This window comes from Dendrobates tinctorius, unplaced genomic scaffold (genome assembly GCF_039654945.1).
Source record: "Dendrobates tinctorius isolate UK_male_01 unplaced genomic scaffold, ASM3965494v1 ptg000058l, whole genome shotgun sequence".
Taxonomy (NCBI): Eukaryota; Metazoa; Chordata; class Amphibia; order Anura; family Dendrobatidae; genus Dendrobates; species Dendrobates tinctorius.
In genome coordinates, this window is record NW_027361726.1 from 16,296,897 (window position 1) to 16,321,699 (window position 24,803).

At 42.4% G+C, this 24,803-nt stretch overlaps 1 protein-coding gene across 1 annotated transcript; it reads left to right on the forward strand.

Annotated features, from left to right (window-relative positions):
* The first annotated feature begins 2,263 nt into the window (after positions 1–2,263).
* On the forward strand, positions 2,264–6,095 carry LOC141092224 (tyrosinase-like). The gene is made up of 4 exons (XM_073578235.1): positions 2,264–3,058; positions 4,694–4,907; positions 5,286–5,427; positions 5,915–6,095. Exons 1-4 carry the CDS (start codon positions 2,264–2,266, stop codon positions 6,093–6,095), a joined length of 1,332 nt encoding a protein of 443 aa, XP_073434336.1.
* Positions 6,096–24,803: the final 18,708 nt, after the last annotated feature.

A 24,803-nucleotide genomic window follows, 5' to 3' on the forward strand; every position in this document is an offset into this window, starting at 1 on the left:
CCTGCGGATTTCTTCAAATCTCCGTGGAAAAATCTGCAGGTGGGAAATCACCGTGTGCACTTAGCCTTATACTGCCCCTATGTACAAGAATATAACTACTATAATACTGCCCTCTTTATGTAAGAATATAACTACTATAATACTGCTCCTATGTACAAGAATATAACTGCTATAATACTGCCCCTATGTACAAGAATATAACTACTATAATACTACTCCTATGTACAAGAATATAACTACTATAATACTGCCCATATGTACAAGAATATAACTAATAAAATACTGCTCTTACGCACAGAAATATAACAACCGTAATACTGCTCCCTATTTACATGAATATAACTACTATAATACTGCCCTCTATGTACAAAAACGTCAATGCTAAAATACTGCTCCCTATGTACAAGAATATAACTACTATAATACTGCTCCTCTGTACAAGAATATAATTACTATAATACTGCCCTTATGTACAGGAATATCAGTACTATATTGCTGCCACCTATGTACAAAAAATATCTACTATAAAACTGCTCTTATGTGCAGGAATATAACTACTAAAACACTGCTCCTACGTACAGAAATTTACTGTAATACTGCCCTCTATGTATAAGAATATAACTACTACAATACTGCTCCTATGTACAGAAATATACAGTTGTGCTCAAAAGTTTAACTACCTCAGCAGAATTTTTGCTTCCTTGGCCTTTTTTCAGAGAATATGAATGATAACACCAAAACTTTTTCTCCACTCATGGTTAGTAGTTGGGTGAAGCCATGTATTATCACACTACTGTGCTTTCTCTTTTTAAATCATAATGCCAACCCAAAATATCCAAATGTCCCTGATCAAAAGTTTACATACCCTGGTGATTTTGGCCTGATAACATTCACAGAAGTTGACCCAAATAGGTTTGACTGGCTACTAAAGGTAACATCCTCATCTGTGACCTGTTTGCTTGTAATCAGTGTGTGTGCATAAAAGCTGAGTGAGCTTCTGGGATCCAGACAGACTCTTGCATCTTTCATCCAGCCACTGACATTTCTGGATGGTGAGTCATGGGGAACGCAAAAGAATTGTCAAGCGATCTATGGGAAAATGTAGTTGAACTGTATAAAACTGGAAAGGGATACAAAAAGATATCCAAGGAATTGATATTGATAATACCAGTCAGCAGCATTCAAACTGATTAGCAAATGGAAAATCAGGGGCTCTGTAAAAACAAAACCACGGTCAGGTAGACCAACAAAGATTTCATCCTCAACTTCCATGAGAATTCAACGGGATGCAAAGAAAAACCCACAGATAACATCAGCTGAAATGCTGGACTGAAAACTAGCGGTGTGACTATTTCAAGATGCGCAATAAGGAGGCACTTGAAGAAAAATGGGCTGCATGGTTGAGTCGCCAGCAGAAAGCCATTACTTTGCAAATGCCACAAAGTATCTTACCTACAATAAGTAAAACAGCACAGAGACAAGCCTCAAAACTTCTGGAACAAGGTAATTTGGAGTGATGAGACCAGAATTGAACTTTTTGGCCACAACCATAAATGTTTCATTTGGAGAGAGGTCATCAAGGCCTATGATGAAAGGAACTGTAAAACACAAGGCCAAGTCGACCTGTCATTGGCTACAGCAGAACAAAGTTAAGGTTCTGGAGTGGCCATCTCAGTCTCCTGACCTCAGTATCATTGAGCCACTCTGGGGAGATCTCAAGCACGCAGCTCATGCTAGACAGCCCAGGAATTTACAGGAACTGGAGGCTTCTTGCCAAGAAGAGTGGGCAGCTTTACCATCTGAGAAAATAAAGAACTTCATCTGCAACTACCACAAAAGACTTCAAGCTGTCATTGATGTTGGAGGGGACAATACATGGTATTAAGAAATGGTGTATGTGAACTTTTGATCAGGGTCATTTAGATGTTTTGCATTGTCATTATGATTTAAAAAGAGAAAACACAGTAGACTGAAAAAAAATGGCTTCACCCAACTACTAACCATGAGTGGAGAAAAAGTTTTGGTGTTATCATTCATATTCTCTGAAAAAAGGGCAAGAAAGCAAAAATTCGACAGGGGTATGTTATCTTTTGAGCACAAATGTAACTACTATAATACTGCCTGTCGTATACAAGGATATAACTGCTAGAATTCTTCTTTTTACAGCTTAATGTATCTGTGTTTCTTATATACAGTTACAGTAGATGTAATATTTAGAATATTTCTGTTTTTCTCTAGTTGGGAGGCTCTTTATCTGGTGACCATGTTTACGTTGTGTACATTCTTTGTGCTGTTGCTGGGTGCCATCCATTGTCAGTTCCCCAGGTCATGTACCACAAGTGCAGCCCTACGTTCAAAAACTTGTTGCCCACTCTGGAAGGATGGTAGCCCCTGCGGATCACGATCAGGCCGTGGCCAGTGTAGAAACAATGTGGTCTTTGCATCACTGGTTGCCAGACGAGCTCGACTATTTTTCGATGATCGCCTGGACTGGCCGCGCTTTTATTTTGACAATACTTGTAAATGTTTCGGAAACTTTAGTGGCTACAACTGCGGCCAGTGCAAGTACGGCCACTCCGGAGACAAGTGCGATCGCGAAAAGACCGTAGTGCGTAAAGAAATCCGCCAGCTCTCACTTTTGGAAAGAAAGAGGTTCTTCAGCTACTTGGCTTTAGCCAAAACCACTAAAAGCGCAGATTTTGTCATCCTGACCACCGGGGACAGACACCACAGGGATTCGTACCGCTTTGTGGATGCCACCATCTTTGACGTTTTTGCTTGGATCCATTATTATTCTATGAAGCCCCTTCTGGTCAATGACACATTTGATTTCAGCACAAACTATGCCCATCAGGGTCCAGCGTTTCCTGGTTGGCATCGCTTGGGTCTTATGTTCTTTGAGAGGGAAATTCAGCTCTTGAGCGGAGATGAAGACTTCGCCATTCCTTATTATGACTGGAGAGGGGAGAAGAACTGCTCCATCTGCACCAACCAATTCCTTGGAGCCAGTAACGCTCAAGGTTTTCTGGATGACGACTCGCACTTTGCATCCTGGAAAGTAAGTATCGAGAAATTTCGTCAGATTACTCATTTTTACATTGTGCCTCATGTGCTGACCTCTCATTGCATTATGTCTTATCCTCTAGTCACATACAGAGCTGTATTCAAAATTCTGCTGCTATCTTAAAAAACAATTCAAGAGCATACCTTGCTGTTGCTCCCTGCAGGTTCACTTTCTGTTTCTTGCAAGTAATACGTTGCTATATTGTATTGTTGGAGAAGTCGAGTTCCCAGAAGGCACCAGATTTATGGCTGATGTAGAACAAAAATAGAAATATATGCAGCGCTGGATGTGACTAGAGTATAAGACATAATCCAGGTTGCTAAAGTGTCTCTATTAGCTAATTCTTCAAATTATCATATTGTAACAATCTTGTAGCATCTCTTCTTGGTACTCATGTTGTGCTTTGCCTCTGTCATTCATCCTGGAAAGGGATTAATCGACAACTGGGTAATGCTGGACGGGGTCCATGTTCCTGTACACACTATGTTGTCCAAGGAAAATGGAAAAAAAGCCAGTTAATATATTTCCAGGAGGGATAACAGAAGGATGCCACAATGTGGAGTTATACGAGAAGATGCCCCAGAATTATATAATGTATTTACTTAAACATGGATAGCATGGTGTGGAGACACAGCGGCTCATTTGGTGCTCTAGTCCACTGGCCCGAGACACCATGCACCAGGGATCATCCCACTGAATGCCCGCTCTTCATTTATCGTGGGTGTATTGCTACTCAGACAACACGGGGAGAGTGTAAAACAGTGTGGTAATACTTTATTGAACCACAAAACAGGCAAATAGCACATAGAACAGTCCCAACAAAATACCCAAAATGGTGCAAATTACAGAGTCTCACCCTTCCACTGATTCGTTGGGATTAGAGCTGCTTCCAGGGCCGAGTACCTCCACCAGTGGCTCCCCCATTTTGGCGGGCACCGACAGAGAGGAGATAATGAAAAGCTTAGGAAGCTAACCAAGAGCAGTGAGGTATGTGGCCAGTTGACCAGTTTGTTCCAATCTGGATTCTTTAAGATGTCTCTGAGGGTTCAGCGATGGTCAATGGAGCAGATCTGTGTTCTTTCAGATGCGGCCATAGTCCCCTAAGCTGGCATGCTGTAGAGTCACTTGGAACAGAGGCAAAGTCTCCTTAGATAGTTTTCAACTGTCCTTGAAGTCATCATTCACATGGAGAAGGGGTGATGAGTTTAACCCGCATTGTTTGATTATTCATAATTTATCCTTCAATGTTTACAAGTCAATGTCTAATCAGCATATCATCAAACATCATTGTTCAGTGACCTTGTGTCCCTGGTTTTCAAGGATAACAGAACAATAAACTGTAGGAGCTGATATAAGACGAAAATAACAACCATTCATCCATTTACAAATATCAATTTAACCTACAAGAAGAGTCAAAAATTCAGACAATACTCAATGATTCTGGCCCTACTAAATTTATGTCTGGCAAAATTAAGAAGAAATTCTGTCATCACACATGGTATGGACAGTCGACAGGATCACTTTAAAGGGAAACTCCAACATGTGTATAGACGGCAAAAAAAGGAAAGAGCCCCTCCAGGTAGAGCACAAATCACCTTTGTTATAGTAAAACTCTATTCTCCACATCAGTCTATTTGCAGCGGGTTTAATTATGCCGATGCCTATTGCCAAACTGCGGGTGATCAGTGTCAGATGGAAAAACTCCACAGAAAACCGGGCTCCGATCCCCGTGCCAGTGGTCTCCCCTCCTTCCAGGATGTAGAGGACACCCTCAAATGGAGAGACTTCGATACAGCCCCATACAACACGACCTCCAGGAGGAGCTTCCGGAACGCTTTAGAAGGTTGGTGACCATCTGTTAGCAGTCGCCAACATATGTAGTCAGGAATTTGGAGATGTAAGGGTTCCTGGAAGCCGAGATTTATGGTGCTGTTTGCTTTGCATCCTGCACAACAGTGCTGCAGGAATATCTTTGATATCTTTATAGCACACTATAAGCAGCAGCTTTGAGCTCCACTGTAAGTGCAAGGAGAGTGAGGAATTTGTGGTTTAAGGCCCTGGATACTTTGCAGCAGACCTGATCTGCCAAGCGCCACCTTGACCCATAAAGCCCATGTGTGACTGCTTTCCCTGCAGCCATGGCTCAGTCACTGTCTGCATCACATTCTAGCCTAATGATATCACACGTCATTTTTGACTCTGTGTTTGATCCGTTTTTTAGGCTTCCTGAGACCCTCGGATGGGACCACACTGGGGCGTAATATGCACAACTTGGTTCACATTTACTTGGGGGGAACCATGTCTCAAGTCCCCATCTCCAGCAACGACCCCATCTTCCTGCTGCATCACTGCTTTGTTGACAAGTAAGTTCTCTATTGTTATCACTTCTATTGATAACTATTAAATTATAAAGTAAAGAAGTGAAAAAAAAATCCTGCTGAAAGCTTGTTTTGGGGCATATCAGCTGTCACCCAGGTTTCCCAGAATCAGATACAGCAATGGGGTTGAAACAATGATTTATTTTCAGGTGGTAACACCTTACAATTTTGCATACTATAAATGTTCACTAACTGTTTAGATACTATAGATACAAAGAAAAAAAATCCATTTTTGGTGACCAGTCCTGCTATCACAGCTGTGGTTCATTACAGAGTTACAGTTCATTAAAATTGCAGCCAATGCTAAACTCAGCAGCGGCGGAAATGTTTTTGATGGCTTGGATATTGCACCGACACACTGTAACAAAATGCAACTGGGCTATCAGGACAAAGCCAGGGATATTCAGGACTAAGCTAAGGACAGCAAGCGCACATGTAAAATTTGTATCAATCGAATAACATTGTCTTGCAGGATATTTGAAGAGTGGCTGCAAAGGTATAACGGGACCCCTGACCACTACCCCGAAAATTATCAGCTTGGACAAGGTCCCAATGAATGCGCCACCCCCTACTTTCCCTGTTACAGGAACAAAGATTTTCTCTGCAGCTCATCTAAACTGGGATATAAATTCTCCAAGTACCAAGGAATGTGAAGGATTCCCCACAAAGATCAATCTTCAGGAGCACACTGCTTCTCTGGCTCTCTTCTTCCTTCTTGTGGGGGGCGGTGCGCTCCTGATGATTGACAGTTCAGGTCAGTGGCATGGTCGCACCGCTGGCCTAATCTGTGCACTCTAAGAAGCCTCTGTAGCATTGTAAGAGCGCAGGGATAAGCTGCCTGGAACCAGCGATCTGCTCACTTTCAGTGCTGAGTTTGCAAACTGTATAGTTGAATGGATTCCGTCACCAGGTTTTTTCAGCAAGATGTGGGGACAGAGACTTCAGCAATATATCACTTGCTGGGCTGCTTGCTGCCGATCTACCAGTTCTCTGAATGTTGTGCTCTGTATAACCCTGCCCACATCACTGATTGACAGCTCTCTGTTTACACTATGCATAGGCAGAAAGCTGCCAATCAGTGCTGGGAAATGGATGGACTACATGGCAGGAGATTTACTAGTCCTTTAGTGGTAATCTCCTGCTGATAAAAGAGTGATTTCATCAAAACTACAGCAAGCAGCTCAGTAAGTAACACATCTCTGGAATCAGGGTCTCTGCCTCTACTTCAGGCTGTTCTCAGATTAAGTAGAAAAACCTGCTGACAGATTCCCTTTATGAGCCTGAAAGTGCAGCGTTTCTTGGTTAGGAGACCGGTCCCTGCGCATAAACAGAAAAGTTAGCCAGTAACCTAATCGACAAGCAGTAAACTGCACCATTAAAAATCCCTCAGTTCTTGAGAACAAAGGATTATTAGTAACTAGATTATTTTTACACCCTGCAAATTGCAATTTCACCCATTTAATGAGATGAGAAACAATTTCTTTAAGGCCGGGGTCAGACTTGCGAGAAACTCTGCCAAGTCTCGCACGTCAATACCCGGCACTCGGATGGGAGAGTTCAGCTGCATAGAAATACATGCAGCTGCACGCTCCAGTCCCGAGTGCCGGCGACAGTGCCGGGTATTGACGTGCGAGACTCGGCTGAGTTTCTCGCAAGTCTGACCCCGGCCTAACCTGCATTTCAGCTGCTTTGTGAAGTCCTTACCTTGCTGCAGTTTTCTTGCACGTGTTCCTATATCCTTCTTTCACCTGTATATTAATGTACATTCTGATCCTGCCAGAAATCAAGAACTATAATATAGTCAATAACTTGCAGGAGGCGGCAAAACACATAACAAGAAGCACAATGTCACTGTTAGTAAATATCATGTAATGATATATATAAATAAAATGTATCCAGTATGAACACCACGGTCTATGTGCACGGTTATGTGTCGAACGCCTTTGTTTTCTGTTTCCAATGCCAAAATGTATCCACTTGCATCAAAATCCGCCCCCAGTCTGATGAGAGTAGTAGTTATTGCCTAGATCTCTGAAATAATAAGAATGCTGGGCGCACACCAGGGTTACTGAGGCTGAGCCGCCCTATTAGAGCCACTTACCACTGGCTCACAGATGGCTTTGATAATGGTCATTACCTTCTCATTTGATTTAAGTGCATGGAGGGCTGCGGTTGTCATTACCAAAAATTATAGAGGAGCGCTCCTCTCCACTCACTCTAATCATCTTCATTGTGGCTTTATGTATTGTAATTATCTGTAGTGACATTGCCTCTGGAACCTGCTATGGCGAGTACGTGCCCTATGTGATCATGGTTCCATCAGTCGTCCTAAGGCTAAGTGCACACATACTTTTTTGCCCTGCGGATTTTTCCATCCAGAATTGAAGAAATCCGCAGGTCAAATGACCTGCATTTTTCCTAAGGGTAAAAGTCTCTTCTTCTTCAAGAAAAGGCATCAAAGAAGCATCAAATCAACAAACCTATAATTGTGTGTTCATTAGGGAGAATTAGAACAAGCAGGGGGTGCTCCTGATAATTGAGTCTGTACTCTCCCACATCTCAGAGCACCCTGGTCAATAATATATTCACATTGCCAACTTTGTATCCAAAATCCATTCACTAATTCAGACCTATGGTGCTAAGTTAACTAACCCAAACAAAGTAACTTATCTCAGAGGCAGTCAGATGGTGCGGTGTCGTGAGAGAGTTGTCAGATTCGTGCGACGACGCAGCGAATGTAACCACAGCTTTAAATGATCATTAATGGAGTAAAGCAATGATTTAAAGTAAATGATAATAAACGGTATGTTGTAAGGATTATGCTGTAAATTAAATAAAACACCAATAAAGAAAATATACATCTATAAAAATAAGATGTGCAATGTGAATGTTGTAAAACAATATCAGTACATTCATCTGCTGGAATACTCTGATCCCTGCGTTGTGACCTCGAACCGGTCTTCATCGCCTTCATGACAAATGATAAACAGGTCACTGTCTCCCTCCACCCGACAGAACGATCTGCTCCTGAAATACTCTAGAACACACTATGGAAGCAATCACACCAGGTAGCACAACGAGTAATTTCTTAATTGATCCTTGATAGTTTGTGTCCTCTACATTTAGAGACTCCTAACCTGAACATAAATGGGAAATGTCAAAGTTTAGTGAGATTGTGACCCGTCCAAAAATGTCTCTAATGTTAAAAATCTATTCACACAGACGTCGCAATGGTGAAAATAGAAATCTAAAAGCACCAATAAAGCAAGTGTAACATAGGTTCAGTTCTCAGTTAACTCTAATGTCTACTCTGCACGGCAAATTTTATATTAAATGCATTTTTCATTCTAATGTCTTCATGTTAAACCGAGCCCAGGACTAATATCACCTGTAATGTGTACAGGAAAAAATATATATTATATCACTATAAGGGATAATGGGATAGGAATATACTACAGCTCCTAAAGACAAGATTATAACTTATATAACACAAGTATATAACTACTATAATACTGCTTCTATGTATAAGAATATACTGTAACTACTATAATACTGCTCCTATGTACAAGAATATAACTACTATAATACTGACCCCTATGTACAAGAATATAACTACTATATTACTGCTCCTATGTACAAGAATATAACTACTATAATACTGCTCCTATGTACAAGAATATAACTACTATAATACTGCTCCTATGTACAAGAATATAACTACTATAATACTGCCCCTATGTACAAGTATATAACTACTATAATACTGCACCCTATGTACAAGAATATAACTACTATAATACTGTTCCCTGTGTACAAGAATATAACTACTAAAATACTGCCCCATGTACAAGAATATAACTACTATAATACTGCTTCTATGTATAAGAATATAACCACTATAATACTGCTCCTATCTACAAGAATATAACTACTATAATACTGCTCCTATGTACAAGAATATAACTACTATAATACTGTCTCCTATGTACAAGAATATAACTACTATAATACTGCTCCTATGTACAAGAATATAACTACTATAACACTGCCCCTATGTACAAGAATATAACTACTATAATGCTGCTCCTATATACAAGAATATAACTACTATAATACTGCCACCTATGTACAAGAATATAACTGCTATAATACTGCCCCTGTGTACAAGATTATAACTACTATAATATTGCATCCTATGTACAAGAATATAACTACTATAATACTGCTCCCTACGCACAAGAATATAGCTATTATAATACTGCTCCTATGTACAAGAATATAACTACTATAATACTGCACCCTATGTACAAGAATATAACTACTAGAATACTGCCCCTATGTACAAGAATATAACTACTAGAATACTGCCCCTATGTACAAGAATATAACTACTATAATACTGCCCCTATGTACAAGAATATAACTACTATAATATTGCTCCCTATGTCCAAGAATATAACTACTATAATACTGCCCCTATGTACAAGAATATAACTATTATAATACTGCCCCTATGTCCAAGAATATAGCTACTGTAATAATGGCCCCTATGTACAAGAATATAACTACTATAATACTGCCCCTATGTACAAGAATATAACTACTATAATACTGCCCCTATGTACAAGAATATAACTACTATAACACTGCACCAATGTACAAGAATATACAGTTGTGCACAAAAGTTTACATACCCGGCAGAATTTTTGCTTTCTTGGCCTTTTTTCAGAGAATATGAATGATAACACCAAAACGTTTTCTCCACTCAAGGTTAGTGGCTGGGTGAAGCCATTTATTGTCAAACTACTGTGTTTTCTCTTTTTAAATCATTATGACATCCCAAAACATCCAATGGCCCTGATGAAAAGTTCACATACCCCATTTCTTAATACCGTGTATTGCCCCCTCTAACATCAATAACAGCTTGAAGTCTTTTGTAGTAGTTGTGGATGAAGTTCTTTATTTTTCAGATGATAAAGCTGCCCACTCTTCAAGTCAATGGGGAAGCAAAGTCGACAGGGAGTGGAGGACAGTAAACACACCTACAGTGCCCATTTCAATGCCAACCACATCAATTCTTATTACTTAAGCTTGTCAACCTTAATTTACTTTTGAATAATAGTTACCCACTGAAAACTGGGGATTATTTGGCTAAAGTTGTGGGGGGGGGTAGGGCTGGCTCCAGGTTTTCGTGTGCCCCGGGCGAAAGAGTGTTAGTGGGCCCCTTTAACAGATACCACAATTCATGATGGTCCGATACAGCAGAGAAGTATTGGTATAGTGCAATGACAAATACTTCACTTCTTACATTACATGACAGATATCTATTTTAAATTCAGCAATAGCTCAAAAACCGGATAGTATATTCCTCCATAAAGTATTATGGCCACCACATAGTGCACCATACAAAATAATGAGCCCTATATATTCCTCCATACAGAATTATTTGTCCCATATAATGTTCCATACAGTACAGTATATAATGAGCTCCACATAATGCTACAGTATATGATGGTCCCCATATAATGTGCCATACAGTATAGGACAGTCCCCATAGAGTAGAATGAGCCACACATATTGCTCCATACAGTATAATATGTTGCATATAAAGCTCCATACAGTATATGATGGGCCCCATATATTGCTCCATACAGAATGGGCTCCATATAATGCTCCATACAGAATAGGCCCCATATGTGCTCCATATAATGCTCCATACCCTATATGATGCCCCATAAATAATGAACCCCATATGATGCTCCAGTATATGATGGGCCCCATGGATGATGCTCCATTGTATGATGCGCCTATAAAATGCTCGATATATAATTTGCCCCATATGATGCTCTAGTATATGATGGACCCCATAGGATGCTCCAGTATATGATGGGCCTCATGGATAATGCTCCATTGTATGATGGGCCTATATTATGCTCCATATATAATGGGCCCCATATGATGCTCTAGTATATGATGTGCCCCATAGGATGCTCCAGTATATGATGTGCCCCATGGCTTATGCTCCATTGTATGATGGGCCTATATTATGCTCCATATATAATGGGCCCCATATGATGCTGCAGTATATGATGGGCTCCATGGATGATGCTCCAGTGTATGATGGGCCTATACACTTTGTTCAGAATTCTAAGGCAAATGAGTATTTTGATCACATCATCCTTTCCATACATGTTGTTCTACTCCAAAAAGTATAGGCTTGAAAGCCAACTGCAAATTATGTAAATCAGGTGATTTGCATCTCTGTAATGAGGAGGGGTGCGGTCTAATGACATCAATACCCTATATAATGTGTGCTTAATTATTAGGTAACTTCCTTTCCTTTGGCTAAATGGGTCAGAAGAGAGATTTGACGGACTCTGAAAAGTCAAAAATTGTGAGATGTCTTGCAGAGGGATGCAGCAGTCTTGAAATTGCCAAACTTTTGAAGTGTGACTGATCACTGAACAATCAAGTGCTTCATGGCAAATAACCAACAGGGTCGCAAGAAGCGTGTTGATAAAAAAGGCTCAAAATAACTGCCCATGAATTGATGAAAATCAAGCATGAAGCTGCCAAGATGCCATTTGACACCAGTTTTGCCATATTTCAGAGCTGCAGCGTTACTGGAGTATCAAAAAGCACAAGGTGTGCCATACTCAAGGATATGGCCAAGGTAAGGAAGGCTGGAAAACGACCACCTTTGAACAAGAAACATAAGATAAAACATCAAGCCTGGGCCAAGAAATATGTAAAGACAGATTTTTGTAAGGTTTATGGACTGATGAAATGAGAGTGACTCTTGATGGGCCAGATGGATGAGCTCGAGGAAGGATCAGTAAAGGCCAGAGAGCTCCACTCTGACGCCAGCAAAGTGGAGGTGGGGTACTGGTATGGGCAAGTGTTATGAATGGGTCACCGAGGAGGAGAGCAGGTCCAGGCTAAGCCACAGAAAACCAGAGAGGTTGGTACCTAAGTGGATTGCAGACACCTGATCCTATCCACACAACTAGCAGTAGCCGTGGAGCGTACCTACGATGATCCTAGATGCCTCGGCACAGCCGGAGAACTAACTAAGCCTAAAGCAAGAAAGGGGAAATCTAAACTGCCCCAGAGCAGACCCCAAAGGAATAGAAAGCCCCCAAAGACATATTGTCGGTGAGACAAGATGAAAACTCAAACACAGGCAGGAAAATAGACTGAGCAAATGATGGGGCCCACACTGACTGGACAGGAAAGGAAAGACACTGTCTGAAATCACGCAAAAAACCCTGCAAAAAGTCCAACACGTCTGATGCAAAAAACACTGAAGTCACACGACTTCGCCCCCAACTATATCAGCACTCTGGTATATTCTGAAAGCAGAGCAAAAAGAGACCAATCTAACAGGGGATAAAACAAACTGGCACAAGCAGTAACATATGGGCGGTGATTCAGCACAGCCCCAGCCGGAGCTGGCTAACCCGCACCAAGAAGATATAGACAAAACCAGATCAAATGCAAACAGAATAGCAAATAAAACACTTAGCTGAACATGCAGGGACAGAGCTGGAGAAATCAGACCTCAGGAGGAACAGGAAGCAAATCACAAGCAGGGATAGAGGGAGTCGGCTGTCTTAAATCCCAATCTGAAACCCCAGATCTCCAAACGTCATCATCATTATCAGGTGGCAAGCCTCTGTCAATCAGATCAGCTCAATTACCTCCAGTAACCACCAGAAGGAGCTCAGAAAGAGAACTCGCAACCCCTCTGTCGATCTGACCAGCTCCTCTACCTTCAGTAATAACCAAAGGGAGGCCAGAAAGCAAATTCACAACAGTACCCCCCTTGAGGAGGGGTCACTGAACCCTCATCCACGCCAGCAGGCCAATCAGGATGGGCCCGTTGAAAAGCAAGAACCAATCTTTTGGCATGAATGTCAGAAGCAGAGACCCAAGAATTATCCTCCTGGCCATAACCCTTCCATTTGACCAAGTACTGGAGTCTCTGTCTAGCCAAACGAGAATCCAATATTTTCTCTACCTCATACTCCAAATTGCCTTTAACCAATACAGGGTCAGGAGTCGCCGTCATAGGAACTACTGGCTCCACAAACCTCTTCAACAAAGATTTATGAAACACATTATGGATCTTAAGCGTAACTGGAAGAGCCAATCGGAAAGAAACGGGATTAAGGATCTCCAAAATCTTATAAGGTCCAATGAATCTTGGCTTGAACTTTGGAGACGCAACCTTCATAGGAATATTCTTTGAAGACAACCAAACCATATCACCCACTTTAAACCGGGGACTGTGATGAAGGAGCAGTCGCCATCTTAGATATGGGGCCACATGTCTGAGCTTGGCATCCATTTTGGTCTAAGTTCAGGAATTACAGGCAGTTACCGACTTCTATACCCCCAGGTTCTGTGTACTTTGTAAATACAAGCAGGATTTAGTGTTCGAATGCTAAATAGGCAGGATCATTGGTGTGATAATGAGGATAGGCCCAAAACAGAGCTTCAAAGCTCAGGTATGGAGCCGTGCCAGCAGGGGGCCGGAAAAAGCCTAAGGCTTCAATTAGAATGTACCTGCTAGCAGACGCAGGAATATACATCCCTTGTGTGTCCAAGTGGCTTTGGCTCCATCCTAGGAGCATGGATTATTAGCCCACCCTCTGACACAGGGGGAGGAACCTAGCGTGTTTAAGGATTGGCAGCCCCTGGCAGACACTCATTCCTTCACACAGAAGATCCGGACAATGACGATCTAAGAAGGACCTGGGGACAGACCTGCCGAGGGGAGCAGCGGCCCATGCTTTGGGGGTCTGTCCGGCAACTAAGATTCTTGTACCTGTGGACTGCAGAGCTCCCCGGCAACCGAATGCACCCTTCAATCTGGTAAATTGACCTCCAGCTTAATATCTTAAGTCTTGTACCCTTATTGTTATATCTTTTCTCTGACTGTAAATTTACTGTATATTTCTGTAATTATCTAGTGCGCCCTTAAGGCAATTAAACTATAAACTTAATCTTGGGCTGATGCTTTTACTCTGATCACGAATCTTAGAACCCCCAGCGGGTAACAGGACCTCCTCCCCGGCGACCATTTGCTCTAGGTGCAGTTCCCTTACTGACCCGAGAGACAAAGGGGGCACCGGAGAGCTGTGCCTGTGTAGTTACGTCACGGTGGTGACGTGGGAGGAACGGGTCCGTGTGTGTTCCTCCACAGGGACCAATGGTCCTATGTCGGTTAGAAAACCGTTGGGCTTTTGCCTGAGAGTGGGTCAACTTATCCACCACTTGGTCCCAAATCTGCTGCATTCTCTCTACCACAGAGTCCACACTTGTGCAGGCCAAAGATTCCACTTGCCCTGAAGAAAATTGAGGATGAAACCCAAAGTTACAAAAAAAAGGGCGACATCAAAGTGGCAGAACTAGCTCTATTGTTTAGCGCGAACTCGGCCAAGGGCAAAAATGAGACCCAGTCATCCTGATCAGCAGATATGAAACATCTCAAATAGGACTCCAAAGTCTGGTTTGTTCTCTCAGTCTGTCCATTGGTCTGAGGATGAAATGCAGAGGAGAAAGATACCTAAATTCCCAGTTTGGAACAAAAAGCTCTCCAAAATCTGGAAACAAACTGGACTCCTCTGTCCAACACAATATTCTCAGGAATCCCGTGCAACCGAACCACCTGTTGTAAAAACAAGGGCACCAACTCAGAAGAAGATGGCAACTTTGGGAGTGGTAAAAGATGGACCATCTTAGAAAATCTATCACAAATCACCCAGATAACAACCATTCTCTGAGAGACAGGAAGATCGGAAATAAAATCCATTGAGATATGGGTCCATGGCCTCCTGGGCACCGGCAGGGGCATCAACAACCCACTAGAACGAGAACAGGGCTTCGACCGAGAACAAGTCTCACAGGACTACACAAAATTCCTGACATCACGAGATAAGGCAGGCCACCAAAAAGACCGACTCACCAAATCTCTGGAACCAAAAATACCTGGATGACCAGCCAACGTGGAGCAATGAATTTCAGACATTACTCTTTTCCTCCACTGGTCAGGGACATACAATTTTCCCATAGGGCAACGTTCAGGTTCGTCCTCCTGAAATTCCTCCAGGGCACGTCTCAAATCTGGTGAAATAGCGGAAAGAACTACACCCTCATTTAGAATGGTAGTAGGCATCAAGAGAATCCGCAAAGAAACTCCTAGAAAGGGTGTCCGCCTTAACATTCTTAGTGCCCGGAAGAAAAGATACCACAAAATTAAAACGCGTGAAAAACATGGCCCACCTCGCCTGTATAGGATTCAAGCATTTGGCTGATTCAAGATAAATCAAATTCTTGTGGTCGGTGAGGACCACAACTTGATGTCTAGCTCCCTCCAACCAATGTCTCCACTCTTCAAATGCCCATTTCATGGCCAACAATTCCCGATTCCCCACGTCATAGTTGCGTTCAGATGGGGAGAATTTTGGAGAAAAGAAGGCACAGGGATTCATCTTAGAAGTCACCGGATCTTTTTGGGACAAAACGGCTCCTGCACCAATCTCAGAAGCATCTACCTCCACCTGAAATGGAAGTGAGACATCAGGTTGCCGTAGAACCGGAGCAGAAGTGAATCTCCGCTTAAGCTCCTGAAATGCCGAGACTCCCTCTAGAGACCAATTCACCACATCAGCACCCTTTTTGGTCAAATCAGTCAGTGGTTTAACAATACCAGAAAAATTACTTATAAATTTGCGGTAGATATTAGCAAAACCCAAAAACTTCTGGAGAGCCTTCAAAGAAGTGGGTTGAACCCAATCATAAATGGCCTGTATCTTGGCCGGGTCAATTTCAATAGCAGACGGGGACAAAACGAATCCCAAAGATGAAATCCTCTGTACACCAAAAAGGCACTTCGATCCCTTAACATACAGAGAATTTTCCTTCAAAATCCGGAACACAGTCCGGACATGTTCCACATGAGAATCCCAATCACTGGAAAAGATCAAAATATCATCAAGATAAATGATCAAAAACATATCCACAAAGTCCCGGAAAATATCGTTCATAAAAGATTGGAATTCAGAAGGGGCATTAGTGAGCCCAAAAGGCATCACCAGGTACTCAAAATGTCCCTCCGGGATATTAAACGCCGTCTTCCATTCATCCAAGTGCTTGATGCGAATAAGATTATAAGCCCCCCTGAGGTCAAGATTGGTATACCCACAGGCATTTTTAACTCTGGAAAATAAATCAGAAATCAGGGGTAACGGGTACTGATATTTAACAGTGATTTTGTTAAGGGAACGATAGTCAATACATGGCCTTAAAGAACCATCTTTCTTGGCCACAAAAAAACCCAGCACCTAAAGGTGAAGAGGATGGTCTAATATGACCCTTCTCCAATGACTCCTTGATATAAGATCGCATAGCATCATGTTCAGGTACCGATAAATTGAAAAGCCGACCCTTGGGAAATTTACACCCGGGCATTAACTCAATTGCACAGTCATAACTCCTATGAGGAGGCAAAGACGCAGACTTACTCTCACTAAATACATCAGAAAAATCAGCCAAATAATCAGGAATATCATGAGACTGGGGAGGTGGAGAAAATAGGAGTGCACTAAGAACACATTGACAACCCCAACTCACCACAGACATAGATTTCCAATCCAAAACAGGATTATGAGTTTGCAACCAAGGAAAACCCATAACAATACTATCATGCAAATTGTGCAACACCAGAAATTTACAATTTTCTTGGTGGTCCGGGGCGACCCGCATTATCACCTGGGTCCAAAACTGGGGTTTATTCTCCACCAAAGGAGTAGCATCAATACCCCTCAAAGGGATAGGAGTCCGCAGGGGTATCATGGGAAAACCACAACGTTTAGCAAAGTCCAAATCCATCAGATTCAAAGCTGCTCCTGAATCTACAAAAGCCTTAGCGGAAAATGTAGACAAGGAGCAAATCAGGGTAATCGTCAAAAGAAACTTAGGCTGTACACTGCCCACCGCAAATGTGTGAGCAAAACGCTATTCTCGTTTAGGGCAGAAAGAAATATGAGAGGCGTCTCCACAGAAAAAAGCACAGCTTATTACGCCTTTTAGCTCCTGACGTTGCGCCCTAGACAAAACCCTATCACATTGCATGGGTTCAGACGTTCGTTCGAAAGGCGGTAATGCCTCTCATGTAGTTTTACGTTCACATAAACGCCGATCAATTTGAATGGCCAATGACATAGAATCGTCTAGACCAGAGGGAGCAGGAAATCCCACCATAACATCTTTTACAGTTTCTGCCAAACCCTTCCGAAAGAGAGCTGCTAGAGCATCTTCATTCCATTTAGTAAGGACCGCCCACTTTCGGAATTTTTGACAATATAACTCTGCAGAATCCTGACCCTGGTTCAATGCCAATAAGGTTTTCTCAGCTTGATCAATAGCATTAGGTTCATCATACAACAACCCCAAGGCTTGATAAAACGCATCCACATTAGCCAGAATATGATCTCCGGGTGTCAAAGAAAAGGCCCAATCCTGGGGATCGCCGCGCAGCAGGGAAATGACAATTTTAACCTGTTGCACAGAGCTCCCCGATGAATTAGGTTTCAAAGCAAAAAATAGTTTACAATTATACTTAAAATTCAAAAATTTAGACCGATCCCCAAAAAATACATCAGGAGTAGGGATTTTTGGTTCAACAGCAGACGATTGAGCAAGATAGGCAGAAATTCTCCGCACTTCAGCAGCGAGCTGCTCAACATGATCAGACAATTGCTTAGTCTCCATTTAGAGAAAAAAAAGAGGAAAAAATATATATATAAAAAAAAATCCTGACACTTTTTTTTTTAATTCTTTCCTTCTTTGGAGTACCCGAGAGTCTACAGTTAGGCTGGTGATTCTGTTATGAATGGGTCACCGAGGAGGAGAGCAGGTCCAGGCTAAGCCACAGGAAACCAGACAGGTTGGTACCTAAGCGGATTGCAGACCCCTGATCCTATCCACACAACTAGCAGTAGCCGTGGAGCGTACCTACGATGATCCTAGATGCCTCGGCACAGCCGGAGAACTAACTAAGCCTAAAGCAAGAAAGGGGAAATCTAAACTGCCCCAGAGCAGACCCCAAAGGAATAGATAGCCCCCAAACATATATTGTCGGTGAGACATGATGAAAACACAAACACAGGCAGGAAAATAGACTGAGCAAATGATGGGGCCCACACTGACTAGACAGGACAGGAAAGGAAAGACACTGTCTGCAATCACGCAAAAAACCCTGCAAAAAGTCCAACACGTCTGATGCAAAAAACACTGAAGTCACACGCCCCCCCACTATATCAGCACTCTGGTATATTCTGAAAGCAGAGCAAAAAGAGATCAATCTAACAGGGGATAAAACAAACTGGCACAAGCAGTAACATATGGGCGGTGATTCAGCACAGCCCCAGCCGGAGCTGGCTGACCTGCACCAAAAAGAGATAGACAAAAGCAGATCAAATGCAAACAGAATAGCAATTAAACCACTTAGCTGAACATGCAGGGACAGAGCTGGAGAAATCAGACCTCAGGAGGAACAGGAAGCAAATCACCAGGAGGGATAGAGGGAGTCGGCTGTCTTAAATCCCAATCTGAAACCCCAGATCTCCAATCGTCATCATCACTATCAGGTGGCAAGTCTCTGTCAATCAGATCAGCTCATTTACCTCCAGTAACCACCAGAGGAAGCTCAGAAAGAGAACTTGCAACCCCTCTGTCGATCTGAGCAGCTCCTCTACCTTCAGTAATAACCAGAGGGAGGCCAGAAAGAGAATTCACAACAGTACCCCCCCTTGAGGAGGGGTCACTGAACCCTCATCCACGCCACCAGGCCGATCAGGATGGGCCCGGTGAAAAGCACGAACCAATCTTTCGGCATGAATGTCAGAAGCAGAGACCCAAGAATTATCCTCCTGGCCATAACCCTTCCATTTGACCAAGTACTGGAGTCTCTGTCTAGCCAAACGAGAATCCAATATTTTCTCTACCTCATACTCCAAATTGCCTTTAACCAATACAGGGTCAGGAGTCGCCATCATAGGAACTACTGGCTCCACAAACCTCTTCAACAAAGATTTATGAAACACATTATGGATCTTAAGCGTAACTGGAAGAGCCAATCGGAAAGAAACAGGTTTAAGGATCTCCAAAATCTTATAAGGTCCAATGAATCTTGGCAGAATAGCAAATAAACCACTTAGCTGAACATGCAGGGACAGAGCTGGAGAATTCAGACCTCAGGAAGAACAGGAAGCAAATCACCAGCAGGGATAGAGGGAGTCGGCTGTCTTAAATCCCAATCTGAAACCCCAGATCTCCAATCGTCATCATCATTATCAGGTGGCAAGCCTCTGTCAATCACATCGGCTCCATTACCTCCAGTAACCACCAGAGGGAGCCCAGAAAGAGAACTAGCAACCCTTCTGCCGATCTGACCAGCTCCACTACCTTCAGTAATAACCAGAGGGAGGCCAGAAAGCGAATTCACAACAGGCTGGTATCATCAAAGATGAACTTGTGGGACCTTCTCGGGTTGAGGATGGAGTGAAGCTCAACTCCCAGACCTATTTGCAGTTTCTGGAAGACACCTTCTTCAACCAGTGGTACAGGAAGAAGTCTTTATCGTTCAAGAAAAACATGATTTTCATGCAGGCCAATGCTCCATCACATGCATCCAAATACTCCACAGCGTGGCTGCCCAGTAAAGGTCTAAAAGAAGGAAAAATAATGACATGGCCCCCTTGTAAACCTGATCTGAACCCCATAGAGAACCTGTGGTCCCTCATAAAATGTGAGATCTACATGGAGTCAAAACATTACACCTCTGGGGACAGTGTCAGGGAGGCTGCGGTGGCTGCTGCATGCAATGTTGATCGTAAACAGATTAAGCAACTTACAGAATCTATGGATGGAAGGCTTTTGAGTGTCATCGTAAAGAAAGGTGGCTCTGTTGGTCCCTTTTTTTTTTTTGGTTTTGAATGTCAGAAATGTGTATTTCTACATTTTGTGTTGTTATATTGGTTTACCTGGTGAAAATAAACAAGTGAGATGGGTATATATTTGGTTTTTATTAAGTTGCCTAATAATTCTGCACTGTAATAGTTACAGTTGTGGCCAAAAGTATTGACACCCCTGCAATTCTGTCAGCTAATACTCAGTTTCTTCCTGAAAATGATTGCAAACACAAATTCTTTGGTATTATTATCTTCATTTAATTTGTCTTAAATGAAAAAACACAAAAGAGAATGAAGCAAAAAGCACCCTCAGCCTAATACTTGGTTGCACAACCTTTAGCCCAAATTACTGCGACCAACCGCTTCCAGTAACCATCAATGAGTTTCTTACAATGCTCTGCTGGAATTTTAGACCATTCTTCTTTGGCAAACTGCTCCAGGTCCCTGATATTTGAAGGGTGCCTTCTCCAAACTGCCATTTTTAGATCTCTCCACAGGTGTTCTATGGGATTCAGGTCTGGACTCATTGCTGGCCACCTTAGAAGTCTCCAGTGCTTTCTCTCAAACCATTTTCTAAGTGCTTTTTGAAGTGTGTTTTGGGTCATTGTCGTGCTGGAAGACCCATGACCTCTGAGAGAGACCCAGCTTTCTCACACTGGGCCCTACATTGTGCTGCAAAATTTGTTGGTAGTCTTCAGACTTCATAATGCCATGCACACGGTCAAGCAGTCCAGTGCCAGAGGCAGCAAAGAAACCCCAAAACATCAGGGAACCTCCACCATGTTTGATTGTAGGGACCGTGTTCTTTTCTTTGAATGCCTCTTTCTTTCTCCTGTAAACTCTATGTTGATGCCTTTGACCAAAAAGCTCTACTTTTGTCTCATTTGACCAGAGAACATTCTTCCAAAACGTTTTAAGCTTTTTCAGGTAAGTTTTGGCAAACTCCAGCCTGGCTTTTTTATGTCTCAGGGTAAGAAGTGGGGTCTTCCTGGGTCTCCTACCATACAGTCCCTTTTCATTCAGACGCCGACGGATAGTGCGGGTTGACCCTGTTGTACCCTCGGACTGCAGGGCAGCTTGAACTTGTTTGGATGTTAGTCGAGGTTCTTTATCCAACAGCCACACAATCTTGCGTTGAAATCTCTTGTCAATTTTTCTTTTCCATCCACATCTAGGGAGATTAGCCACAGTGCCATGGGCTTTAAACTTCTTGATGACACTGTGCACGGTAGACACAGGAACATTCAGGTCTTTGGAGATGGACTTGTAGCCTTCCTCACAATTTGGTTTCTCAAGTCCTCAGACAGTTCTTTGGTCTTTTTTCTTTTCTCCATGCTCAATGTGGTACACAGAAAGACACAGGACAGAGGTTGAGTCAACTTTAATCCATGTCAACTGGCTGCAAGTGTGATTTAGTTATTGCCAACACCTGTTAGGTGCCACAGGTAAGTTACAGGTGCTGTTAATTACACAAATTAGAGAAGCATCACATGATTTTTCAAACAGTGCCAATACTTTTGTCCACCCTCTTTTTTATGTTTGGTGTGGAATTATATCCAATTTGGCTTTAGGACAATTATTTTTGTGTTTTTTCATTTAAGACAAATTAAATGAAGATAATAATACCAAAGAATTTGTGTTTGCAATCATTTTCAGGAAGAAATTGAGTATTACCTGACAGAATTGCAGGGGTGTCAATACTTTTGGCCACAACTGTATCTGAAAAAACAGATATCCTCCTAAGATAGCCAAATCTAAAAAAAAACCACTCCAACTTCCAAAAATATTAAGCTGTGATATTTATGAGTCTTTTCGGTTGATTGAGAACATAGTTATTGTTCAATAATAAAAAGAATCCTCTCAAATACAACTTGCCTAGTAATAATTATGCAAACAAGTATCAACCTAGGGCCTTGTCAGATCACTCACCTGTTATGGCAACATTTCATTGGGAAAATGGCAGGAGAGGGAAACGGGCACCATGGTCGTTTAACGCATTCTGGTTACCTATTATTCAAGCAGATGCTAGGATCCCTGACTTGCTAAAATAATTTTTTGCTATTAATGAGGGTACAGCCCCCAGGGAAATAATATGGGATGCGTCTAAAGCTTATGTGAGAGGACTGTTGATCTCGGAAGCGAATAGAGTTACAACTAAGTCTAGAGAATATGAGGAACTTTTACAGAAGGAAGCCTCTCTGCAGGACTGCAATATTTGAAAACTCCATCGGATATACATTTTAACGCATTAAAAGATGCGGAACAACGATCAACCCAACATAAGCTTTCAAAAGCTGCAGATAAACGATACTTCTGGCGGCAGGTCTGTTTCGGGGAGGGGGAGGGAACTGGACATCTACTAGCTACCCTGATCAAAACTCATTCTGGCCCTGCAATGGTAGCGGAGATAAAAAAAAACAAAAATGGGGAACTTGAAAGATCTTCTGGGGCAATTCTAGCAACTGTTAGCGAGTTTTTTGAGACATTATATAATTCGCAAGGCGGGTTCTCTGACGAGTTGCTCAGTAGCTTTTTGGGGACTGCTGGTGTGCCTACTCTGTCAGAATCGGAAGCTGTTGGGCTGGAGGCACCAATTAGTCTGGAGGAATTAGAGGAGGCTCTAGATTCTATGGCAGGGAATAAGACACCGGGGTCTGATGGGCTGCCTGTGGAGGTATATAAACAGTACTCAAATATAATGCTTCCACAGCTGTTGAATGTGTTTGAGGCGGCTAGGGAAGATGGACACTTGCCCCGGTCCTTGAAAGAAGCAATCATAGTGGTGATCCCCAAGGCTGATAAGGATCCTTGTCTTCCAGAGTCATACAGGCCTATCTCCCTTTTAAACGTTGATGTCAAGATTTTTGCAAAGATTCTGGCGATGCAGCTGTCTAGAGTAATATCTAGTATTATTCATCCAGATCAAACTGGTTTTATGCCAGAGAAATCAACTGCAATTAATATCCGCCGGTGGTATCTAAATTTACAGATCCCATCAAAGGGAAAGGAACCTAGGGCTGTTGCATCTTTGGATGCTGCTAAAGCATTTGACAGCGTTGAATGGCCATATCTGTGGGCTATATTAGCCAAGATAGGTTCCCGCAAACATTTTATTGCCTGGATACAGCTGCTGTATTCGAGTCCCGAGGCCAAAAGTAGAATTAATGGGGAGATCTCAAATACAATTAACTTACACAGAGGGACCAGACAGGGGTGCCCCTGTCTCCCCTACTGTTTGACCTGGCAATTGAGCCCTTGGCAGTAGTAATTCGGGTGACACCTGAAATTAAGGGGTTTGGGTATGAGTCTTTGCAAGAAAAAATAGCGTTGTATGCTGATGACATGCTCTTGTTTTTGGGAGAGTGGCCGTCTTCTCTGAGGGTGGCAATGGAAGTCTTTGGATCCTTCACAGTGATCTCTGGTTTATGTTTTAACTAGGAGAAATCTTCAATTATGCGGGTGGGAGATGCTCCCGAGAACTCCTTGGGATCGGCCGGACGATTAAATGTAGTCAAAGAGTTTAAATACTTGGGAATTCATATTGGATTTTATATACAAGATTTTGAGTGTTTAAATATTACCCCGCTACTTGCTAAATTTCATCCAAAAATAAAGGACTGGTGCAAGTTACCACTGAGTATGGTGGGAAGGGCAAACATGGTAAAAATGGTTCTCATGCCACAAGCTTTGTATGCCCTCCACAATGCCCCCATTTGGATTCCTGGTCAAATCTTTTATCAGATAAACAGGATATTTAGAGCGCTTATCTGGAAAAGGAGTGCTCCTAAATTTGGTTGAAGATTTTGCGTACATCTAAATAACTGGGGGGATTAGCGGTTCCTGACCCGTTTCTATATTATCTTGCAGTGCAGTTGCAGCATTTCAGAGGATGGGGGGAGGAGGATTCCTTCATGCGAACTTCCTCGGGATGTATGCTTACATGCGTAGTGGGAAAGGACTTACTGGTGCAGGCGCTAGACTCAGGGCGGTTCCGTCAGGGTCAAGCTATCAATAGTCCGATAATGAAGTGCATGGATAAGGTATGGAACACGGCCAAAGAAATATTGGGTATACAGGAAGTCGCGGTGCATTCCCTGATCTGGAGAAACTTGACATGTACAGAGCTAAATAAATTAGAGAGTTTTGAGCTATGGGAGAGGAGAGGACTTAAACTAGTATCACAGCTTTATTCGGAAGGGGAGTTTCCATCTTTTGAGGATCTCAAACAGACGTTTTCCTTCCCTAATAAAAGATTTTTTCAATATCTCCAGCTGAGACATGCTTGTGAAGCACAACAGCGACTCACTCCACTAGGTAATCCAGCTAAAACTGTTGGATAGAGTAGTGATGGGAGGAGGATCAAGAGGTATTATATCCATGATA

Bases quoted from the DNA above. Each gene is read 5' to 3' on its own strand.
- LOC141092224 (XM_073578235.1), top strand. From the start codon at position 2,264: ATGTTTACGTTGTGTACATTCTTTGTGCTGTTGCTGGGTGCCATCCAT. The intron at 4,908-5,285 runs GTTGGTGACCAT...TCCGTTTTTTAG, and splicing joins CTTCCGGAACGCTTTAGAAG to GCTTCCTGAGACCCTCGGAT. The intron at 5,428-5,914 runs GTAAGTTCTCTA...ATTGTCTTGCAG, and splicing joins CATCACTGCTTTGTTGACAA to GATATTTGAAGAGTGGCTGC.